Source organism: Myodes glareolus, chromosome 20, assembly GCF_982192425.1.
Source record: "Myodes glareolus chromosome 20, mMyoGla1.1, whole genome shotgun sequence".
In the NCBI taxonomy this organism is placed as follows: domain Eukaryota; kingdom Metazoa; phylum Chordata; class Mammalia; order Rodentia; family Cricetidae; genus Myodes; species Myodes glareolus.
The window spans coordinates 26,590,023-26,614,048 of record NC_142045.1 but is presented as its reverse complement, the minus strand read 5'-3'; the positions used below and the strand labels follow the sequence as shown (position 1 = coordinate 26,614,048).

At 42.7% G+C, this 24,026-nt stretch overlaps 1 protein-coding gene across 2 annotated transcripts in view; it reads right to left on the bottom strand.

Annotated features, from left to right (window-relative positions):
• Clrn1 (clarin 1) overlaps window positions 1–6,105 on the bottom strand; it is a 43,003-nt gene extending 36,898 nt beyond the window's left edge. Inside the window, exon 1 of one of the 2 annotated variants that reach the window (XR_014996921.2) lies at window positions 5,836–6,105. Coding sequence is in view for 1 of the 2 variants with exons in the window: in XM_087899495.1 (XP_087755621.1) it covers window positions 3,506–3,758 (253 nt within the window). In the remaining variant the exon portion in view is untranslated. Of the gene's footprint in view, window positions 1–3,505; window positions 4,571–5,835 lie in introns of those variants that run through there. The other variant, XM_087899495.1, reaches the window with a different exon arrangement.
• Between the last annotated feature and the right edge of the window lie 17,921 nt (window positions 6,106–24,026).

The window sequence follows — 24,026 nt, the reverse complement described above, 5'->3', positions numbered from 1 at the left end:
TTCCCAGCGTAACTTTGCATGCTAACAGGGCCGATTCTTAGTAGAACGAGCCGAGATAGCACAGTCGGTAGGGAACACGTCATGGAAACAAACATGGCTGAGCTGCCAAACTCCTCTTCCTCGTCCTTCTTCATTCTCATCTTACACCAGATGCAGAGGCTTGGAAAGTGACACAGCATTGCACAGAAAAACCACACACATAGACTTGTCCAGCAGAGCCACGCAAAAGGTCATTTGAAATATTGACATTGCCAATAGTCAATTTATTCAGGGTATCAGGGTAAACCACCGTCTGAATCTATGGTGCACAATGAAGCAGCGTTAAAGCAAGCACTTGAAATGTGGCCAGTCCTAATTAGGTGTGCTATGTAAACATCCACTAGGATTCGGCTGTGCAAAAGAAGTAGAAAGATATAAAACATTTCAATGACTTTTATACGGATTATATGAATTATCTGTTTACACAATAGTATTCTGGATGCCCTAGTTAAAGAAAATTATGAAGGGATGCTTTTTTTTTTTTTTTGCTAATGTGGCTATCAGGACTTACTTTGTAACTCTATCAGTCAATGATGATCTAAGCAAAAAGTCAAGACTGAGGCTCAGTATTTGCCGACCGTGTGCAAGGCCTAGAGTTTAATCCCCAGCGTAAGAAAAAGTCTAGACAAGCAGGTAGAAATCCAAAAGAATTGAAATAGGAATCTGTAGCAGCTGATGGTACCATGACAACTAGCCGCAAAGCGATTGATACTTTGATAAGTTATTGTTTCCATACCTCCTCTCCAGGAGTGCTTTTCTAAATTCCAATATTTGCTTGACAACTTTCTAAAGGAGCTCTGAGAAACGGGGGACACTCTGGGAATGGTTGTGTTCAGATTTTTATTTGGACTTTAGAAACAGGGGACAGAGTCACATCTCTGCAGGCTCTGGAGGCCACCAGCACTGCTCAACGGGAGCTTCTGCTGAGATGCCAGGGTGAAGCCACTTACTGTTTTATAATAACTTAACCACTTAACCATCGAGAGCACCTATCAGAAGGCTCTCTTCTTAGAAGCAAGTTGATGAAACACTCTTGACTGGGTACAGAGGGCATCTTGAATGAGACCACATGACCCATACGCTACACTGTGATGGGGGTGGGAGTGTGAACTTCGGAAGTGCCGAGTGTTTCAAAAGCGTGTTCACAGGGAGTGTCAACACTCAGAGGGATGCGTGTTTAAGTGAATTAACAGTGTGCTTTTTGGAGAATTCCATGGAGGTTATTTATTGTACACTTTTCCTAATATTCCTTCTTTTACTGAAATAGATTTGAATTTTATTTATTTACTGCTTAGGCAGAAGAAAAAGACACCATCCGTCTATTTCTCTGAAATTCATCAAAATAAATGAAGTTTTAACACGTGTGTTTCCACGTTATATTTGTGTACATACTTAATATGTATATTGTAGGGTATAGAAAGGGCTGTCATCACAGAGCAAGCAAAAATGTAAGCGTCCCTTCACTATGCTGGGGAGAAATGTACAGGCCAGCCAGGAGATCAAAGCAATTTGTAAGATGACTTTGGTATAACAGAAACCCTGCTCGGCTCTGCTAGTCCTCATAGAGGGCCGGCAAATGAGGACTTGATTAGAATAACTTCCCAGGTAAGGCCACCGCGAGAGACAGCTACGAAAAGGAGACCCCGAACCGTAAGAAGAACGCGTACAGCTGTGGGCCCCGAAGGAAAGCAAGGCAAAGCATATGGAGAACCACTTACGCAGTACGTGCTAAGAAAACAGCGTGCTATTGTTTTGAAACACGTGCTGCGGCAGAAGTCACGTCTACCCCTCCTTCATTGTCAGAAACACAAGGCCTCCGGATCATTCCCCGTCATTTCCCGCTTTTGTCTGAATTCCTTTGTGAGAAGCTTTATTCAGTCCGTGGTTGCCGGTGACTCAGGCTGAAATTATCTCACTCATCTAATTTCCTCTTTTATTATTATTATTTTTAATACAGTTGCAAATCACACAGTATTGGGCTTTGTTCGCCCTCTGACCCCCCCACACCCCCACCCCCACCCCCCACCTCCAAGGTGCGCAACCCTCACAGCCCCATTATCTTAATGAACGAAAGCCGTTCGGAGAAAGTAGCTGTATCCAGTTCATCAAATCCAGCCGCTGATAATTTCTGGAAAAACTGAAGACTAATCCTCAGGGGATTTTCTGGGGCCCTATGAAAATTCCTGTCACTCTGTAGTGCACGTGGGCTGGAGGTTGGTGCCAAGTGGCTGCTTACAAGATACACGGAATGTTGCAGAAATATAAATGGGTCAGGGCTGAAATTTAATTAGACACTGCATATGTTAATAATAAATTCAATTAATTTCACCTTCTGCCTATACTAGAGGAGAAAAGAAGCTCAGGCAAAAAATAATAATTCATCTTAAATGCCTCAACTGGGAGCCCCTTTCCTGAAGTGTAATTTACTGACTGTGTCTTCATAAGATTGCTCCGAACCAGCCCTTTGAAATAATAACAACTTCTGGATGTGTGTAGCGAGAGATACAGCAAAGGACTGCTTATTAATTTTCATTTAATGAGCTGCCCATTCTCATGGTAATTTTTAAAAACTTCTCAAGATAAACATGTTACAAATGCTGTGGCTAACACTTCCATTTGGCAAAAATCGCGACACACGATCTCTCCTGTCCCTACCTGAGTTGAAGGTCAGCCTGCTGCTGGTTTTCCGTACACTTGGCATGCATTTATGACAGTTATCTCGTCAGATCGTTTGAAAACGTTTGTAGCCAAGTAATTCCAAATTGGATGAAGAGGAAAAGAGACTAATTCTCAACAGCAAGGGTTTTAGTGGCAGGGCAAGAAGCAGAGTCACGGGAAAAGGGAAAAGCAAGAAAACGGGGCCTTTTGTAAAGGACAAAAGGCATGAAGATTGTTCCTTTCAGGGGCCCCATTTTCTCAAGCACCCTTTGTATCTAACAAAGATGCTACGCCATCTTGCATAATTAGTAATACTTGGGAATCTTAATGATCATACTTTTATTTTCAAAGAGATCGATTAGATAGATAGATAGATAGATAGACAGATAGATAGATAGAGAGCCATGATGTGAATGGAGGGCAGAGGCTGACTTGGGGAGCTTGGTTTTCTGTTCCCATCATGCAGGTGCCAAGGATAGAACTCAGATCAACCGTCTTGGCATCATATACCTTAATGCTGAGTCATCCTGCCAGCCCTTTTTAAAGGTTAAGCTTTCAAAGAGCTTAACTTCGTAATGACTAATTATTTGTGACCATAATAAAAATAACAAGAATGACAACTTAATAAGAATAAAAAAAAAGTAAGAATCAAGGGAGAAGAAGTTGCTTAGAGCCTTAGGTATTTCAAATGGCCCATGGTGGTTTGAATAGTCCTGTAATAGACAGAGCAAGAGCCTCTACACGTCTTTGCAAGAGCAGAAGCAGTGTCCAGAAAGCATTGAATAATCCAGGCGCAACTGCTACTCACATGAGAACCGGAAAGGCCTTGCTCCTAACCCACACTGCCTTACGCCTTCTCCGTGGAAAAGCCCATATTGCATCTCGCCCATGAACTTGGTCAGCTCCTCCCCTGAGGCGTTGACAAGCAGAGCCCCCGTTTTGCAGAGGATAGTGGCTTTGATCCATAGTGGGGTCCCCACTGCTGTCACGACTCCGAGAGCACAGAGGAAGCTCAACACCCCGGCCATACAAAAGATGATTTTCTTCTGCTGGTTCGGCATGACGAGAAATGGCTTTGGTGAGGATGCAGTTCAAAGCCAAGACCTTTGTGAGCATCAACTGCCCCTTCCGCATTTATGACAGGAGATGAAGGGAGTAGCTGGAAAAGCAATGTCCCTCCTCACGGCGGCTCCACCAGGCGGAATGCCAGTCCTCTTCCTCACCCGCTGTGGTCTTTGCTCCTCTTCTGCTGCTTCTCTTCAAATAGAAATCTTTGGGTTAAGAATTTGTAGAACAAAAACTCTTTCAAAGTGCCTTCAAGATCCCCTCTCGCGCTGCTTGCTAAGAAAGGTCTAGGGTAACAAACAGATGGAGTCCTCTGTGTAACTTGAGAGAAGCCTCCCTTCCTCAGCCTGTTGTCTGATTGGCTGAGCTGAAGCCTACAGAAACAGGCTTGGCTCCTAGGGCTAAGTTTGCAGCAACGTGAGACGTTCATAAATTGACTTCATTTCTGGGTTTTGTTTGCTCTTAGCAGTGGGAGAATGGGAGCGTTGGCCCAGGTAATGGTAGTTAATTGATTTTGAAAATGTTTAATTTTAGTCAGATAAAACATGGCAGACACTGGGTCTTGTGTAGACACGAGATCCCAGAGCTACACAGGCCTTGTCCTCCTCACCCCCAGTTCTCCCGGACCCACATTTTCCGTGGGATCTACTTAGGGAAAACGTGGTTCAAATTCTTCTTGACGCAGAGAAACACAGAGATGCGGTTGCGAGAGGACATTTATAAATGAGTTCATTTAAAGCATTTGGCGCTATTAGTAGGACAGCAAGGGAACGTGGCTGTGGAGCTGCAGAATCTACAAAGATGAGAGAGAGCCCTGACATGGAAAGAAATGCTGTGGTCAGACAGATCCAGCGCTGACCAGCTGGTCTCCCAGAGAAAATACCCATCTGAGAGACAAGAGACATGACTGAACAATATCAAGTAGCAAAGTGTATTTGGTTTAGAACTTCAGACTTGAAAACTCAAGTGTGGAGTCCAGTGACTTCCTCTTAGCTCCAGGTGCCTAGTGAGGTTCCTCCAGGGGAACAAAATCAAATCTAATAGCCCCCCCCCGGCCAAGAAAAAGAGATTGTTGTTGACTCCGTATATCATCCTATGCTGGGCTCTTGTTTTTGGTACAAGCGTGACTCACTCTTCTAAGCATTCCATCAACATTGCATTATTAACTCTTACAAGTATTATAATGAGAGTGTGCTGCTGTTGCTGTTACTAATGTCATTCTATTATACAGATAGAGAAATTGAGGCCAGAGAGGCTGAACAAGTTACTGAAGGTACTAGCAGAGTTCTGTGGTTGGTATGCTATTCTAAGGAGAAGAACTGGCATATAAAATCCACATGGGCACTCAAAACAAGGTTTTAAAATATAATGAAGGCCTTGTCTTGTATGTAATTTGACACATACCAAAAAACTCCTTTCAGATAATTGGGCTCTCCAGTGAATTCTCTACTAGATGCAGTCGTCACAGCCAAACGAGGGGAACACAATAATGCAGTTAGTTTCCTGACAGTTACCCGGGGATATGTGTCCCATGCATCCCAGAAATGCCAGATGGCAGTTACCTGAGAATGTGTGCTCCACACATCCCAGAAATGTTAGTTTGAGAGTATCTAGATATAATCCAGCTTATTTGATCAACATATTTGGTAACTGAAGGGGGAAAAGAAGCAAACAAAAAACCAGAATACCCCTAAAGCCTGGGAAAAGAAGTTTCAACCTAATCAATTGTATTACTACTTCCTTAGGAAGAATGTGGAAGGAAGGAACAGAGTAGTTAGCATAGGACAGTGGTTAAATTAGAGAAAAACCTGCCAAAGGTGTCTAAAGTCTACCAACGTGGAAGACTCTGCTCAAGGATGGAGAAAATGATCTGGTTGTTTAACCTTTTAGGATTGCCTCCGTCTACCGCGAAGAGCACCCTGTTTGTAGAGATACAGGAAGATAAATACGACAGAGTGAGGTAATTCCTCACCCCCAAATCACATCCTTCCTACCACACCTTAAAATTTCCTCTCTTTAGTAAACAGCGACAGTAAAAATGTTTGTCTCTCCTGAACACAAGTAGATACTCACCTGAAGTCAGCTTCGTTCTAATCAAGGGGTGCTCGCTCTGTTTGCCTGCCCAATGAAATCCCTTGCAGAGGTGTTTAGAGCACTGTGTCTGCCCCTCCGCTAAGGCTCAGCCGCATTTGCTTTTCGTGTGGCCTTAGCACCGAATCGCCCGATGATTGCAGCATGCAGCCACGGCTGCACGCTACTGCCCTCATTCAGTCCCTGCATAACTTGCCTCTGATCGTTAGCCAGGCTTCTCAGGGCTGGAGAGCACAGATGACTGTCCTCATCCTGGTTGCTAGGGAGGGATACTGTTGTGAGAAATTAATGAGCAGGCGCTGAGAGTTAGAGCTCCAGCCTCCGCAGATTCCTTCAGCACCGTGTGTATGGCTTCCTCTAACTGTCCCCATAGGTAGGGTGAGATGGAGCTACCCCTAGTTACTCTCTGTAGATCAGTAGTGATGGGTCCTGGTCATGGGAGGCAGCTCCCCTTGGGACCCACACCCACCTCACCTCTTCCCTGGGCAGATTCCTTTCAAACTTGAATGTCAGCCACCCACAGACTGCATAGTAGTGTGTGATCCGCCCTCTGAGGATGATAGAATGGAACCTGGCAGTCATTATGCTGACAGCCTTCTTTGGAAATTTCATCTTAAATGGCTTGAATGACAGCGATGACACCGTCTTCCTTACAGTCTCTCTGAGAATTTGAGTCATTAATGTCAGCAAGTTTTCAGCAAGAATCCCAGTGAAACCTTCCCTTCTTTTCATCTTAACATTTGGTGACATTAAGGAAATGGAACCAGGCCTAGCCCCCCCCCCCCCTCCACCCCGTGACCCTTGGCAGGGCCCGGATAATCATAGAATTTTTCAGAGTGACTGAAGAACCAGAGAGGAAGGGACACAGTTGTAGACCAGTTTTGCTTCCAATACAAGCATTCATGTTTCTTTTCTTGATAATTCAGTTGCATTCTTCTTATTATTATTACAATTTGGAGAGAGGGGGAGAGAGAAGAGAGGGAGGGAGGAGAAAGAGAGAGAGAAACAGAGAGAGATAAAGAGAGAGAGAAGAGAGAAAGAAAGAAAGAAAGAAAGAAAGAAAGAAAGAAAGAAAGAAAGGAAGAAAGGAAGAAAGGAAGATGGGGAAAAAAATAAGGATCAAATACTCACCATGTTTGCTCCCCGGTATAAAGCACAGAGTAGCCTGGGTTGTAGAAGAAAGACTTTGGGTTCCCCGTTAAACTGATAATTTTCTCTGACATTCATTTTGTAGATTTATGAACATGGTGGCCTGGCCCACACTGGTGGTGCTCACATGATTTCTAAGCAGGAAAACTATGTTCATTTGCATGAAATAACAATGAAGAGGGAGCTGCTAGGCTGTAAGGGTGGCAATGAAGGAAGCCTCTGTCCCAGCCTCATGCTGCACACTCCCTGGAGCACCCCACTTCAGCTTTGGAAAGAACACAGTGGATGTTAATTCTCTCTGGGGCTAAAATGTGTTCTCTTGCTTATTTGCCTTCTTTCTTTCCTGTCCTAACCGGTGATCTATAGAAGCATATCACACTACCTAGGTGCCCTGCACAGATGGCTGTTCAGATTATTAATTTGTTGATTAATGCAAGGTTCTGCATTTTTATCTGATTTCTCATTGGTAGCATTGATTTCTGTTTTCTTCCATATGGCTCATAATGATCTAGGACTTCTCTAAGAGAAATTCAATGAGGGTCTGAGAAACGTACTATTCTAAGACAGGAGGCCTTTGTAAATCTACCCTATTTTTCTCATCGTTAAAGGAAACTCTCCCAAGATTGATTGACATTCCTTGACTAATTCAAGTTGCTGGTGATCGTCAAGTCGCATTGTAATTCTCTAATGACTGTAAGGGGGAAAAACACTTCATAGAAAGAACTGATTGATTTATTAGAGGGAAAATTACCACATGTGCTAGACCTTGATTGCAGCTAATATTTGTAGTGCTAATTGCCTGAACTAGAGGATTAAAAGGATGGAGGGGAGGGAAGGATAAGAAAGCAAAGTTCTCCTGGAATACTGATGACTCTGCAGTGGATTCAGGCAGAGAGGAAAAACCCAAGAGTAGGGACTCTTAGGGTTACTGGTGTGGGGCATTGAGAAAGAACCAGACATAACACACATGCCGCATGCTACGGAAAAGCAGCAGGGATGGAGGCAAGGTGCCTCCATGGGGTCTGCCAAAGAAAATCCCAGGGCACCATGAGACTTATCTTGGTTTCTTGTTGACATGTCATACCAAGGCTATGTTGGCATTCACAGCCATAACCCAGGATTAAAGATATCCCTCATCATGGGTGACCTATTTGGAGAGCTCAAGGCCCTGCATGAGATCCTTAGCCCTGCCAACAAAATGGAGCAATGACAACAAAAACAACCTCCTAACCCAGCGAGTCTGGGGAAATGTCTGAGTGAGCTAATTATGATGAGGTCCGACAGTTACTCAAAGAGTCAATGTAGTTTGAGATGCTTCTGTCAACAATAATAAACCAGATTACCAGTACATGGAAATAGGTAATGATCTCCTGTCTTATTTAAGGCTACTATTGCTATGCAAAGACACCATGACCAAAGCAACTCTTGTAAGAGAAATCATTTAGTTGGGACTGGTTTGTGGTTTCAGAGCTTTAGTCCATTATCATCATGACGGGGACCATGATATCATGAAAGCAGACATGGTGCTGGAGGAGCATCTATATCTGGATCCACAGGCAGAAGGAAAAGAAAGCCGCTAGGCCTCTGGCTTTGGCTTTTGAAACCTTGTAGTCCACCTCTCATGACGTACTTCGTTCAACAACGTCACACCTCCTAATTCTTCTCAAGCAGTGCAACTCCCTGATGAGTCTGCAGTCATAGAAGCCTATAGGGCCATCCTTACCCAAACCATCACACTTTCTCTATGATAAAACCTGGGGCAGATGTGCCAAACTTTTCTCATAGTTTGATTCTGTCATTGCTAACTTTTAAGTAATGATAATTTCTTTAATGACAATATCAAAATCATAGTAGCAATATTAATAAAACAGATGCTTGTAGATCCTGCTATAGGTCAGCTCTTTAAGTGTGTAAAGTCTGTCAGCTCATTTCTTCTCAGGTTCACCTGGGCAGTTACTGGATTTCTCCGTCCTTTTCTGAGAAGATACGCCAGGTAATGTGGCAGCTTGATCTTCAGTCAGATCACAGGCATTTCTAAAATATTCTTGCAGTGGGGTGTGAGGGCCCACAGATGCGAGCTTCTTCCACTTGACTGGAGGTCAGAGAGTCTGAGCTTACTTTTGCTCTTTCAAAGTTGTTGACAACCGATATAGCTACAAACAAGGGATTCTGACCTAGGGTGTGGTTAATAGAGGTGGATCTGCTCCACCTAGAACAAAGAGCAGAGAATTCAAGTCTATTCCTTATAGCATGTTAACGAAGTCTGTTGTCTCCCTCTCCCCTTTCGGAGTAAAGTATATAAGCATGTTGAAAATAAACACAGATGGATTCAGCATTCACTGAATTTCCCTCTCAATGCTGTTCTGTGTTTCTACTTCTTATTTCTCTCATATCTCTGTTACTTTTGCTTAATAATTCTAATCCTCATGCTCCTACCCTGGAACATATGAATTTCTTCAAGGCTGCTCTCCGACAGTGGAGTAGAATACAAACAGGTGGGTTTATGTCTTGCCAAATCCCAAGAAACAAGAAAAATTGATTTGTGGGACATGACTGTAGAGATCTTAAGACTAATTTACAAATATATGTTCATTGGGGAGTTGGATAAAAACATGGGCAGTATCTTACTCAAATATATATAAACATTATAATATATTATATTATATTATAATATAATAATATTATATATATATACATATATATATATATATATAAAAACATTTTAACAAGTACTGTGGGTAGAGACAGCTAAAACTAATTGAAGACCAAATGAGGTGTTGGGATTATCCTAATAGTTCATAAAGGTGGACTAAATCAACAAGACGCATTTGGACTTTAAAAACGCAATCTCTTATCGAAATCTGGACTGACTGGCTGTAATGAGGAAAGACAATTAGACAGCAAGCTTTGAAGGACCCAGCAGTGCAAATTGACTGTTGCAGGTGCTACTACAGTGTAACACACACCTTTGGGGTGTCAGTATAGCCCTTGGCTCTTACTCTGCGGAATGCCTTCAATGCCCACAAAAAGAAGCTTTGGAGCACTCACATAGGAATTATGTAATCCACCTTGCCCAGTCTACTGTGATGAGGAATAGCCATCTGGACCAACAATATTGTGTCTCTGGAAACACTGGAACAAGATGATGTTTCTGTATGGGGTGCTATTTCCAGGAAATTTAGATTTAAATTATTATGAAACCTTTACTTGAGGCTGTGGTATCCTCAAGTCCTGCTTGACTTGTATAACATCCTTGGCTTGCTCTTCAAACCTGAAAAAAAATAACTTCTTTGTGTATATTCTGTGTGCACATACTCATCAGAAAAAAGAGTTAGGGACAGACTAGAGCCAGCATTGCCCAAGGGTCATAGATGCTTGTGGAATATTCCTTACACTGTGAATATATATTGCTATGATTGGTTTAATAAAGAATCCGAAGGGCCAATAGCTGGACAGGATAAGGTTAGTTATCAGCTGGACACAAAGAGGAAACAGGAAGTGCAAGATGAAAGAGAGGTAACACCACATGCCAAAATGTAGATTAATATAAATGGATTAACTTTAGTTGTAAGAGTTAGCTAGTAATAAACCTGAGCTATTGGTTAAGCATTTGTAATTAATATTAAGACTCTGAGTGGTTATTTGGGAGCAGCTATTGAGACACAGAGAAACTCCATCTATAGATGCCTCCTTCTGAAGTCTCTTCCAGGCAAGTAGCAGTGGATGGGGAAAGATGGAGAGCACAGGGTAGTTCAGGCTACACCAGAGCTTCTTATAGAATCGCCTTAGCTGGGGTCGCAATTCTGAAACATGTCCCATCAACAAATCAACAGTGTATTTGTTACTTGGCTTGTCATTTTAACAAAATATGTGACAAAAGTGACTTAGGGGAAGGTGAGTTTATTTTGTCTCAGTTTAAAAGGCATAGTGTATGATGGGAGAGGGAGTGGGGGGAGGAGGAGACGTACACTGGAAGGCATGGCAGCCAGGTGTGTGTCTGGGGTCCCCCAGATATTAGAAACAGAGAGACACGGACAATATGAGATCGGGCTACAACCTTCAAGAGTTCTATCTCTAATACATTCCAAAACTTCCCACTGGGGACATGATTCTGTAAGGAGACATTTCACTCTTAAACTATAACAACCAGCAATCTGATCAGACATAAGTATACCTTTAAATCATATAAAACGCCTGGCACTGAGCCACAGACACTATCAAGAACAGAAGTAAATACAGCAAGTCTGGGATCCTCATGGAGGACCAGATTTATTGATGTTGTCTTAGTGATGGCTTCTACGACTGTGATAATGCACCATGAAAGGATTTATGTTGCTTATGCTTCCTATCACAGCCCATCTACAAAGGAAGTCAGGGCAGGAGCTGGAGGCAGAAACTGAAGCATAAGCCATGAAGGAGTGCTGCTTACTGACTTGCTCCTCATGGTTCGCTCGAGCCTGCTTTCTTATAGACCGGAGGACCACCAGCCTAAGGGGTGGCATTGTCCACAGTAGCACTGCCCACCGGCATCAATCATCCATCAAGAAAATGCTGCATAAGCTTGATCACAAGCTGATCTGGTGAGGGCTTTCTCAGTTGAGGTTCGCTCTTTCCAAATGACTCTGTCTTATGCCAAGTTGACAGAAAAGTAGCCCGTATACGTATGAAAACCACACCAGAGGCTGAGGGGTAACTCACTGGTGAAGTAGATGTTCAGAATGTGCAATAGCCTGGGTTTGGCACGAAGCCTGGAAAGAATAAAAAAGATAACATTTTATCAAAGGAGATATTCACCAAACTTCATTCAGTGCATTTCTATCTATTGGAATATGTTAGATGTCTTAGTTAGGGTTTCTATTGCTGTGAAGAGACACCATGATCATGGCAAATTTTATAAAGGAAAACATTTAATTGGGTGGCTTACAGTTTCAGAGGTGGAGGGACACGGCAGCATGCCACAGACATGGTGGTGGAGAAAGAGCTGAGACTTCTACATCTTGATCTGCACACAGCAGGAAGTGAACTGTACAATACTCTGAGTTAGCTTGAGCAAAGGAGACCTCAAGGGCCACCCACACAGTGACACACTTCCTCCAACAAGGCCACACCTACTCTATCAAAGCCACACCTCCTAATAGTGCCACTTTCTTTGGGGGCCATTTTCTTTCAAACCACTACTTTAGGCTAGCCACTGATTTTTTCTTCTTAATTATATAATATGTATTTTAATATTATGAAAAATATTATTTAGTTAGCATTTTAAGTGGTAAGTCCTCTTAAATTTAAATGGCTTACCATTTAAAATATAAAAACTAACCCAAAATTTGTTATAGACATTAATGTAAAGCCTAAAATATAAAATATAGAAGAAAATGAACATAGCAAAATCTTTGTAGCCTTCTTAAGTTAGGCAAAAGACAAAAGGAGTATGGTTAGAAATGGTTAATGCGCAGCTATAACCTTAACACAGGAGGCTGAGGGAGAAGGCACATGAGCTCAAAGATTGCTTGGAATACTAGAGAGTCCTTGTCTCAAAAAGTCAGCAATGTAAACATAGGAGGGAAAAATTCTGGCCTGCAAACTTGTCCTGTCAGATTGCTCATAAGGGCCCATTGCTTCAACAGTGATGCCAGAGATAAGAAAGCTGGGATCCCTTTAAACACAAGATGTACCAAACTTCATTGCTCTGGCTAGATGTCTGCTCCCAGCCGCCGTCTGGCTTGACTGTGTGAATTCCCCCACCACAGAAAAGTGCTGTCCAAGCCAAGGGAATGGTTGGGAACTTTGGAAATTCTAGCCTGGTATTTTGACTTACCTTTCAGCCTGTTGTTGTGATTTGAGAGAGAACCATGCTCAGAGCTCCAGAAAAATCAAGTTACTGAATCTAATGCTTAGGGCTAGATTCTGGAGTGTGGTATACCTCCTGCCCCCATTACCTCTCCATCTTCTACAATTCCAGCAGGAAATGTTGAATTATATAACTGTGGTGATCTGGAAGGAGAATTTAATAAAGGGGCACTTTATCGAGGTGTGGGTGGGACTCAGGCAAGCTTCAGGCACAGCACAATCCTTGTGAAGACAGAAAGGGACCGGCGAAGGCACAGTTCGTCAGCCTTGTTTCTTTGACCTGCTAGTGGTGCTCCCACTGACAAATCTAACCAGAACCCAAAGTCAGTCTTTCAGGGAATATGACCAAGTAGAGAAGGTACAAATCGCATCTCGAGGGCTGGGCTTTTAAGTCAGAGGTAGGGGATGTACCTGAAGTGTAGAGGCCCAGTACTGAGCTGGAATACAAGTGGCAAAAGCAGGCAGGTACCATTGCTTTTCTTTCATCTTCAGGACAAACACAACATGTCTGTTGAGCTTTTCATATGTGACCCTTAGCATGATGGGGTAATTTCACCTCTTCTTGGTCTCTGAGTATTGATCATCTGAGCTGAAATTCAGAGCCATAACACAATACTAAATTTTGTAAATGTTTGCCCCAATTCAGATGGTCATGTAAGGTTTTGCTTTTAATCAATGCAGTGTGTTCTAGTAACCAATTTTCACGGGTTGAATTATCTTGCATTCTAGTAATAAATCCCAGGTGGTCATTATGTACAGTATTTTTAACATGCCGCTGAATTTTTTTTTGCTTATATTTTGTTAACAATTCATTGTTAACAGCTGGCACCTTTAATTCCAGCACTTGGGAGGTAGCTCTTTGAGTCTGAGGCTAGCCTGGTCCATAGAGTGAGTTCCAGGACAGCAAGAACTACATAGTCAGGCTTTGTCTTGGAAAAAAAATAAAACAAACGAAAGAACTCTTATAAGAATACTTACAAGGCATGCCGGTCAGTCTGCAGCCTGCCTGCTTGCTTTCCGTCTGCCTTCTCTTCTTCCCTCCCTCCCTCCTTTATTCTTGATGTTGGGGTTTGAACCTAGGACTTTGCTCTTGCTAAGTGAACACCCTTCCACTGAAGCATATCGCCAGCCTTGGTTCTTTGAAACAGGGTCTCACTATATGACTCAGGCTGACCAGCAACTTTGGTCCTCCTGCCTTGGTCTCCTGGCTTCTGGGTGTATAGACATGTAATGTAATGCCCCAGCAGCTTCCTTTTCCAGGAGTGTGCCTTTCCGAGTTTGGTATGGGGCAATGGTTTCATGGGATAACATATGAATTAACCTTCTTCTCTGGTTACTTTGGGAAAATTGGAGAAGGATTGTTCTTGTTTCTTTAGATGTTTGGTCAAATTTGCTCTAGTGCGTTTCTTTTCCAGATTTTTATTTTTATTACTTATTCAATCTCCTTTCTATTTATAGATATGTCCAAGTTATCAATTTCTTTGAAATTTAGTCTTGATAGGATTTGTGTTCCTAAGGACTTATCCATTCCAACTAAGTAATCCCATTTGTCGGCCTCCAATTGTTCATTTTCCTCTGATATACTTTTTATTTCTGTAGACTTGGCATTAGTATACTCTTTTCCAAGGCAAGCATGCTGGCACATGCTTGTAACCACTAAGAAGGTGGAGGCAGGAGGATCTCTTGAGTCCATAAGTTTTAGGTCAACTTGAACAACATAGAGAGACTTCCCGGTTTCCAAACAAAAAGTCTACTTCTGTGTCTGATTTTAGTCATTTAAAAATATTCTTTTAGTCTCTAATCTGTGTAACTAACGTTTTATCAATTTCATTAATCTTCACAACACCCCACAGTAACAGCCTGGTTAAGTAGCCCTTGAATGTGTAATCCCAACACGGGAAGTTGAAATGCATATGTTGAAAATGGGAAGGCAGGGTGAAGAGTTAGGGTTTTTCAAGAGAAACAGAGCTGATAGAGTCAATACCGATTAAAGAAGAATTTATCCAACTGGCTTACATGGCTGGCTTGGGTAGTCCAGGAATGGTCTGTTTACACCAGAGAGGCTGAGTAGAGGTATACGAGACTGGATGCTGCAGCTCTCCTACCCTGACACTGAATGGTCTAGAAATAACTCCTAGAGAGGCGCTTGTCTTTAGTCCACATTAGAGAGTCCAAGAAGCTGGGTCCTGAGGGCCATGAAGGACCACAGTGGCATTTGCAGTGGCAACAGCAGCAACAGGAAAGAGGAACAGCAGGACAGGAAAGCAAACAGGTGAGAAGCGAAAGCTTCCCCCCCCCCACCTTTTTAGATGCTGCCACTCACATTTAAGGTGGTTTGCCACTCACAGATGTGCCGAGGAGCCTGTGTCTTAGTTGACTGCAGAGCCCATGAGACTGGCAACCAATATTAGTAACCAGCATGGGGCTTAGCATAGGATTATAACGATGAAACATTTGGAAAGAGTGCCAGGTATATAACGAATGTTTAATAATGTTAGCTATTCTTTATATACTACTTCCTATTCATGCTATACTTGCTTTCTGAACTATAGAAGTGCCTCTCTGGAAAGTTATGATATTAAGAATGTTTAAAGAAAACCACTGGGCCAACAATTAGTGCTTGTTACATATTAAATAATTTATTTTGACTTCAAGTTAGCAGTATTAAACAAAAGACTTAAAATTTTAACAACGTTTTGCACAAAGTCCCACTCTTTCATGACATTCTGTATCTTTCAATGTAAGTTTTTTTCTACAATCATACCTTAAAAAGAGTTAATTTTAAGGGGCTATTTTATTGTATTTTAGTTAGTGGGCAATAACTCCCAACAATGAATTCTCTGTTGGTTTATTCACAAATTATTGTGAGCATTATAATTTACCATAGTTCCATAAAAAGAAGCAGGTCTCTTTCTTCTGGAATTTGTATTGGCTTTTATTGTGTGTGTGTGTGGGGGGGTGTATGTGTACACACAAGTGCATGGTTGGGAGGATCCCATTCAACCACAGCTTTACATGCAATCAAAGTCGTCTCTTCATGTCCCTGTGCCATTTTCCTTATTTTTTAATTTGTAGTAGTAATATTATCCAGGCCACAGGAGAGCACAGTTTCTGTAACTAATTCCCCCACTACAAGTTGATATACACACAAACACAAGCCTGTTGGCATTTCCAGGGCACCGAATACCAAAGAGAATACATTTTATTCTTCACTTTGGGGTTTGAACGTACCTATATTCTTGGAGAATGGCCAATAAAGAAGATTTATAAATTTAATTACTCACACCTTACACTTGGGCACGGTGGAGCAATAGTTCGGTCTCGCGAAACGTTGTCTGACAATGGGAAACACCTGGTGTACTGGGAACACCCTCTCCAGAAAGCTCAAGGACTCCACGAGGTGTCTTTACAGAGAAAGAGCTTTGGGGGTTTGAAAAATTAACTGAGTTCAGTGCGAGGAGAGCAGAACTGTCTGGAGAAATGTGCCGGGGCATCAACGGTGACTGCACTGAAGAGATGGGCTGGGCATGGGGCGGGCCCTTGCCTTTCTATTTCATCTGCTGTGGGTATTATCACTATTGAGTTTGTTGTTGCTGTTGGGGTTTGGGGCACGGTCTCCAGCATCCCAACTGGTCTCGAACCAAGAATGACCTTGAATAACTGATCCCCTCCCTTCCCCTCCTGAGTGCTGAGGTTACAGGCAAGCACCACCACCCTTGGTTTACGCAGTACTAGGAACTGAACCCGGGGCTTGTGTGTGCTAGATAAACACTCTGCCCACAACCAAGCTACATCCTTAGTTTGTATCGCTGTTACTGTTTGCTTCTTTGCTTTTTCTGTTTGGCTCTCACTCATAGCCCAAGCCAGTCTAGAACCAGTAATCATCGGGTCTCACAAAATGGCGATTGCAGCTGGGAGCTGCCACACCTGTCTCCTTTTACAGAAAAGAAGCAGGAGGTTTTACTACCCGCCTGGTTTCCCAGTTCAGAGACCGAAAGGGCAATGAGAATTGTCCTTCTCATTCACTCCCGATGCCTTGTTAGTCCCCTTTCTAAATCTCTCCTCATCCCTGTTCCTCTGGTCCCCACGCTGAGCCTCAGGACAGGTGCTCATGAGCTCTGATCTGACTGATGCTACAGGCCTCTGAACCTGACTCCCTGAGACTCTTCCACTGCCCTCCCCCCTGCTCCCACTCACTCCGGCCCGAAGCAAACCTGAGAGGGGCTGTATATGTGGGAGGGAAAAGGAATCCATCGGAACGCCCCATACCTGCCTCTCTATTCTTCTGTGGACCTAAGGCTTCTCTAAACCACCCGGATCTCACCCCACAGACTTTGAAAAGCTTCTAATTCAAACTCTGATGGAAACCAGTCATGACCAAAAGGAAGGAGGTTTCAGGCTCCTGTCTGCTCAACCATGTTAGTCAGCTTTCCACCACTGTGGAAGATGCCCTGGGTAATCAGTGTGTACTGAAGGGAAACCTGGTTCCTCTTAGGCTGCTGCTGTCTCATGGTTTCAGAGGTTGCTGTCCATAGTCACTTTAATGTACTTAGCAAGTACATTATGGCGGGAAGAGGTGACAAAAGAGGCTGTTCACATCAAGGCAGCCTGGAAAAAGGAGAGCAAGGCCAAGGTCTTAACATCCTCTCCAAGGGTGCATCCCCATTTACTAAAATCCCTCCTACTCGGCCCCATCTGGTAAAGGTTGTACCACATCCCAGAAATGTCCTGGTCTGGTGACCCAGTATTCAACACACAGGCCTTTGGGAGAATCCAGTTCAGACCATGGACCGTCGTTTCAGCCTGACATCCGGGCCCCCAGTTCTCCAGTCTGAACACCTCCCACCCCGTGTCCTCTCCTGTGTTCTCATTCCTGCCGTATCCTCTCTCTGAAGAACACTGGCTTCCCTGACAGCTCCTGCAGTTTCGTCTCTGTGAAGTCTTCCTGCTGCACCCAGAAGAATTGGCTTAGAAGAGGCTGATTGGATTAGGACATTATTATTGGTATTTCTTCCCAACACCACTGTTTCTCTGACAGCAAAGGACTTTTATGTCCTGACGTGTCTACTTTTAAAGTTTAGACAGCCTCAGTATTTCCCACAGAAAGCAGAAAAAACAAAGTAAAGGTTGAGAGAGAGAGAGAGAGAGAGAGAGAGAGAGAGAGAGAGAGAGAGAAAGGAATGGGGGAAGGGAAGAAGAAAAGACTGAAGATGGTTAAGAAACAGACTTACTGTCTAGCTTTATTTCTGAGTCTATAGCTAGATCTATTATTATCTCGTTTGTGTGAACATGTGTACATGTCCTGAGCATGCACTGTGTGTGGGTGTATTTGTAAATGTGTGCATGTCCTGTGTGTACACTGTGGAAGGGTGTATATTTCCACATGTACATGTCCTGAGTATGCACTGTGTAAGGGTGTATATGTACATGTGTGCATGACCTGAGCATGCACTGGGCAAGGGTGTATATGTACATGCGTGCATGTCCTGTGCGTTTACTGTGTAAGAGTGTATATACATGTGTACATGTCCTGTGTGCATACTGTGTAAGAGTACATAAGTACATGTGTGCAGATCTTGTGTGTGTATTGTATAAGGGTGTGTATGTACTTGTGTACTTGTCCTGCATGTGCATGCTCTGTGTAAGGGTGTATATGTACATGTGTGTATGTCCCGCAGATGCAATGTGTAAGAGTGTATATATACATGTGTGCATGCCCTGCATGTGCACTATGTAAGAGTGTATATGTACAAGTATGCATGTGGGAGTCAGAGCTTGACATAGAATGCCATTCTCAATTGCACTATTTTTTCTCTTCCCAAAGCTGGAGTTTATGAATTCAGCCCTGCTAGCTGGCTAGCACACCCTAGGAATGTTCCTGTCTCTATCTCCCCATGGCTGGGACTTCAGGTGTATGCTACCACACCCGCCTCTCCACCTAGGAATCTGAACTCAAGGCCTCATGCTTAAACAACAAGCATTTTCCAGATGGAGTGTCCTCTTAACCCATCTTTCCTCATTTTAATGGTGTCCTAGGCATTTAAATTAGCTTCCAAACGCTATGATTCTGAAACAATGCTTTCATTGGGCATTGTGGAAACCGAGGAAGACTCCTAAAGGCCAGATCTACCCTAGTACTTCTGATAGATTTGAGAGCTACTGTTTTCTTCAGCTTGGTTAGTATGCTACCTTGATCAGATTGTTTAATTACTCTGCACCTTAAGTTCCTCGGCTTTAACATAAGCTTCATAACACAGCTGCTTTGCAGAGTACCAGATGATGGGGGTTTTATTAAACCATGTCTGTAAAGTACTTAGAGCAATGCCTATGCTATGAAACAGACACATGTTTGATTAACAGTGGCATGACAGTCTTCCCTTCATGTTTCTGAAGGCACGTTCTCTCCATAGGAGTAGGATAAGCTGTGAAGCCAGTGTGGGCAGCTGTACTCAGCACTGGTTATAGAAGTACAGCATGGTGGCATTATATAGGCACAGGAAAACCCGTTTGTCTGCAATGAATAGGGCTTTTAAAACGCTGTGAACAAGAACAACTTGAAAAAATTCGCATAACTACTCTAGTGCCTACAACAATCCCACCACTAGAAATTTATTTATACTTTGTATTTACTTATAGTTATATACTGAAATGTGTTTATTAAAATAAGTTTACTTATTATTGTATACTATGTGTGAGGCTATGTCAGGTGGGCTAGGTCTGGGGACTGTGGCAGTTCACACAGGTCAGCAAAGTGGGGCAACTTTGAATTGCACTGGTAATAGGAACCGAATCTCCTCAAGGGCCACATCGATCAATATCAACAGCCTGGCTGGAAGCTTGTGCCCAAGACAGCTGGTCTCTAAGTCAGCTTAGACTCATATCTAAGTGACAGACATGTCCACCCAAACTGACTTAGGCATAAAAGGAATTGGGGGAGGGCTCGTATCCCTGAAAATCAGGAGTAGCGCTGGCTTCAGGACGCAAAGGAAGCCGTCCACATTCAGTATCATGCCAGCTCTCTGCTCAGCCCTTTAGTGTGCTCAGATCCATCTCGAGTTTCACGGCTTGATGGTGGCAGCAGTCACCATCATTCAGCGTGTACCCCTCAGGTTCCAGGCAACAAGGCAAGCCTACCTTTGCTTCAGGAATCGGAAGGAAAGTCTCCTTTTATGTCATTGGCTCTTGAAGCTGTCCTGAATCCTTTTCTTAAGATGCTGCTGTGGCCAGCAAAAATGTAGACTCTAATGAGTTGTCCGTCAGCCTCATTCCACACTTGGTGCTGGAGGGAGTTCCCCTGGAGTAATTTGAACAGAATATGGTGGAAGGTAAGCGCTCCAGAAAAGAATTACAGCTGGCTTGGGAAATAGAAGGTGTGAATGAAATGCTGGGCATGAGCCCACCGCCTCTCTTAATCCTTTATCCCTCATTTCTGGGAAGCCATCCCTGACATTCCTGCATTGCATTCTGTTCCACAGCAAATTCAGAGATCTTGGGCTTATCCTATAGTCTGCTGTGGACTAATGAATACTTACTTTCTTTTACCAGAATGCTTCTCTTGGGGAGTCAGTCGTATGCAGAAAAATTCAGACGATAAAAGAAGTAAAAGACATTCAATTAGTATGGAAAAAGGAAAATTAACTGTTTACAGATGACATGATTTTATATTTAGAAAATCCTAAATCTTCACACACAAAAGCAATCTGTTGGAACTAATAAATAAATTTAGCAAAGTTACAAGAATCAATATCACAGTTAAGTACAAAATACATTTCTGTATGTGTTCATGGTACATTCCTTTAATCTCAGTACACAGGAGGCAGAGGCAGGCTGATCTCCTAAGGCTGTGGTTTGATTATTGTTACTTTTACATAGGGTGTAATTTGGAATATTATACAAAAGACGTGAAAATATATACGCTAAAACCAATGGAACATTTATAAAGAAAATTAAAGAAGATGCTAATGAGCAGAAAAGCATCCCATGTTCATAAACAAGAGGACAAAGCTGTTAAAATGTCCCTGTTACCCAGTGCAGTCTAGAACATCAATGCAATCCCTTTCACAATCCTAGTGGCATGTTTTCATGGAAATAGAAACTTTTATTCCATAATAAAATTCATATGAGAGTCTAAGGAACCCCAAATAGTCAAAATAATTTGAGGGAAAAAAGAATGAATTTGAAGACATTTCCTTATTTAAAAAAATATTATGAAGCATCAATTACCAAAACTGTGATATTTATATAAATACAGATACATAGGGCCTGAGAGATGGCTGCATCGTTCAAGTATGAAGAACTAAACTCAATCTCCAGAACCGACACTAAGTAGTTGTGCATGGCAGTGAGTGCCTGCCTGTAATCTCAGAGCTGGGGAGACAGAGACAGAAAGATCCCAGAGGCTTGTGGTCATGTAGCCTTTGCTGAGTTGGCAAACTCCAGGTTCTGTGAGCAACACTGTCTCAAAAAATATGGTAAAGTGATCGAAGAAGACATACAATCTTAACACCCACCACTGCAATAGAATAGAAAGCCCAGAAATAAATCCTTGACTATCTAGACCAATGATCTCCAACAGCACATCTTTCTTCTCAGCAGCACTATGCACAACAGGCCAGACAGGGAAACAACCCAGGGTATGTTAACTAATAAGTGAGCAAGTTAGGATATCGACTGTACACATGATGGGGCATGGTTCTCGAGAGAAGGAAATCCTGTCACATGCTACAACGTGAATGAATCTAGGGCACATTATGATAAATGATCCAGCCACAAAAAGACAAATACTGTGATTTCACTCACTTGACTACCAGATCAGTCAAATTCACAAAACAAAACAACAACAACAAAAACGATATAACAGAAGTGATGACTCAAGCCTGGGAGGTGAGAAGACAGGGAGGTCTTGTTTAATGTGAGCGTAATTCCAGGTTTGCCAGATGACAATGCTGTCTCAACAGCCGAGATGTTGTTTTCAACCACCTGAGAGTGTGATTGCCTTGACTACTTTTCTATTGCTCTGACCAAACACTCTGGTCAAGGGACTTATAAAAGAAAGTGCTTAATGGAGCTCACAGTTTCAAAGGGTTAGAATCTGTGATGACAGAGCAGAGCCATGGCAGGAACACCTGAGACCTCACGTCATAGTTCAGGATGCGAAGAGAAGACACACAGAATGGTTTGGGGTTTTGACCCATCTGCAGTGACATGCCTCGTCTAACAAGGCCATTCCCCCTAACCCTTCCCAAATTATTCCATCAGCTGGAGACAAAACATGCAAACATATGAGTATGGGGCTCTTCTCACTCAAACCACTGCAAGGACCTTGAAATTGCCATCTTCTTGTGTTAGCCTCCCTAGTAACTTGGATTAGAAGTTTATACCACCAGACCTAGTTGGGCCTCATATAACTAAAAATACTTGGGACATGGTGCTTCATGCCTGCAATCTTAGTGCTTGGAGGGCTAAGATGGAACTAAGATTGTCTTGAACTCAAGGCTAGCCTGGACTCTATAGTGAGTTGAAGGCCAGCCCAAGCTACAAAGTAAGACATTTTTTCATATATGTATATGTATATATATATGTATATATATGTATATATATACTCCTAAATGAGAGGCATTATTAGCTTTGATGTTTATGCATATATTTTTTTTTATTATCTGAGCAGGCAAAACCTGCAGCCCCCGCCCCCTGCATGTTGTCCAGCATGAGATCCCAGGAAGCTTCAAGCTCCCTCTAAAGGATAGTTGACAGAGGAAAGAGAACTGGCAGAAGGGAAAGACAAAGCCCTAGTAGTCCACTATCCTGCCCAAGAAATAGATGACTACCATGGGCAACAGAAGATGGGGTGATAGGGTTCTACCAGAAGCCAGGGATTGCAAACTGAAAGAAGATGATGGAACACTATAATTATGTTTTGCGTCTGGCTAGATCAGCTGAATTTGTCTTGCAGCACAGGGTATGGACAAAGAAGGTGCATCATTCCAAAGGGGAAGAGACTGGGGAGCAGGCCATGGAGTTCTGTGCAGAGCATTTCATTCTATATTCATGGTCTCACTTCTTAATACACAGTTGGATTGAATTCAGGCTTTAGCATAATTTAATTAAACAGACGATTGTTTTTCTTTCTCGCTGGTTTTAGTGGAAAGCACTGTGAATACAATTGAGTAGGATTAGATTCTAATTGAAGCAGATTTATCTGCCCCAAAGCCAAGGGGTCCTATCTAAACACACCGGGAAGGCTTTCATTTCAATTTCATGTTCAAAGAGTGTGATGCACAGACGGGGATTTTACCTCCTTCTGTAAAAGGAGGTAGAAGCTTCCGGTTTTAGAAGCATGAGGGCTGGGGAGGTTTTGGGTGAGTTCAAAACGTTTTTTTTTTTTTTTTTAATTATAACTGGGTTTCTTCATAAAACGTATTAGCTAGGTGGTGTTGGGAATGGGAATGCACAATTTGTGTTTGTTTAATACTTTCCTCCAGAAAACATGCTTGGAATCTGTCTTCATTTTAAAATGAAGCACTTATTTCATGCCTGTTACAGCAGTAGGCTAGGAGTTTTTAATTTAATGCCTACATTAATACCTACAACACAATGAAGTCAACAGCATCCCATTTTAGAGCCGAGGAAACTGAGGTTCAAAGGGCTCTTACAGCTTTTTAATATTTCTTAGAAAAACAAATGGCGGCACTTCTATTTCTGGAGGCAGAGTGGACGCTTTCGGGCAGATATCTCAGAATCTAAAGGAGATAAAGGCAAGCTATTTAATTCTTGCGTGACTCAGTTTTCATAGAGTTAAACTTAGCAAGCAAATACAACTTAGTCTCCAACACAGGTATGTAAGTAAGTCAACTCTATTCTACTTTCAGCTCTCCATCCGGTTAGATGGCCCAATGATTTCTGCTGAGATGCTCACGGCCCCTACCTACCTGTTTCCCTCAGGTCTTTATGCAGCTGAGTCCACCTGGTAGTTCAGCACTGACAATCCTTGGTGCATTTTGACACTGCCCTGGGGCTCAGCTATTGACTTCCGCTCTATCCCTGGAGCTTTTATTCTGGGGCAGGGGTGGGGTGGGGTCGGGGAGACACACGACTTCTTTGATTTTTTTCTTTTGAAGCAGTATTCCTCTCTTCTTTCAGATTTCGGTCTTAATAATGAGTCATGTTAGAGTCTGTGG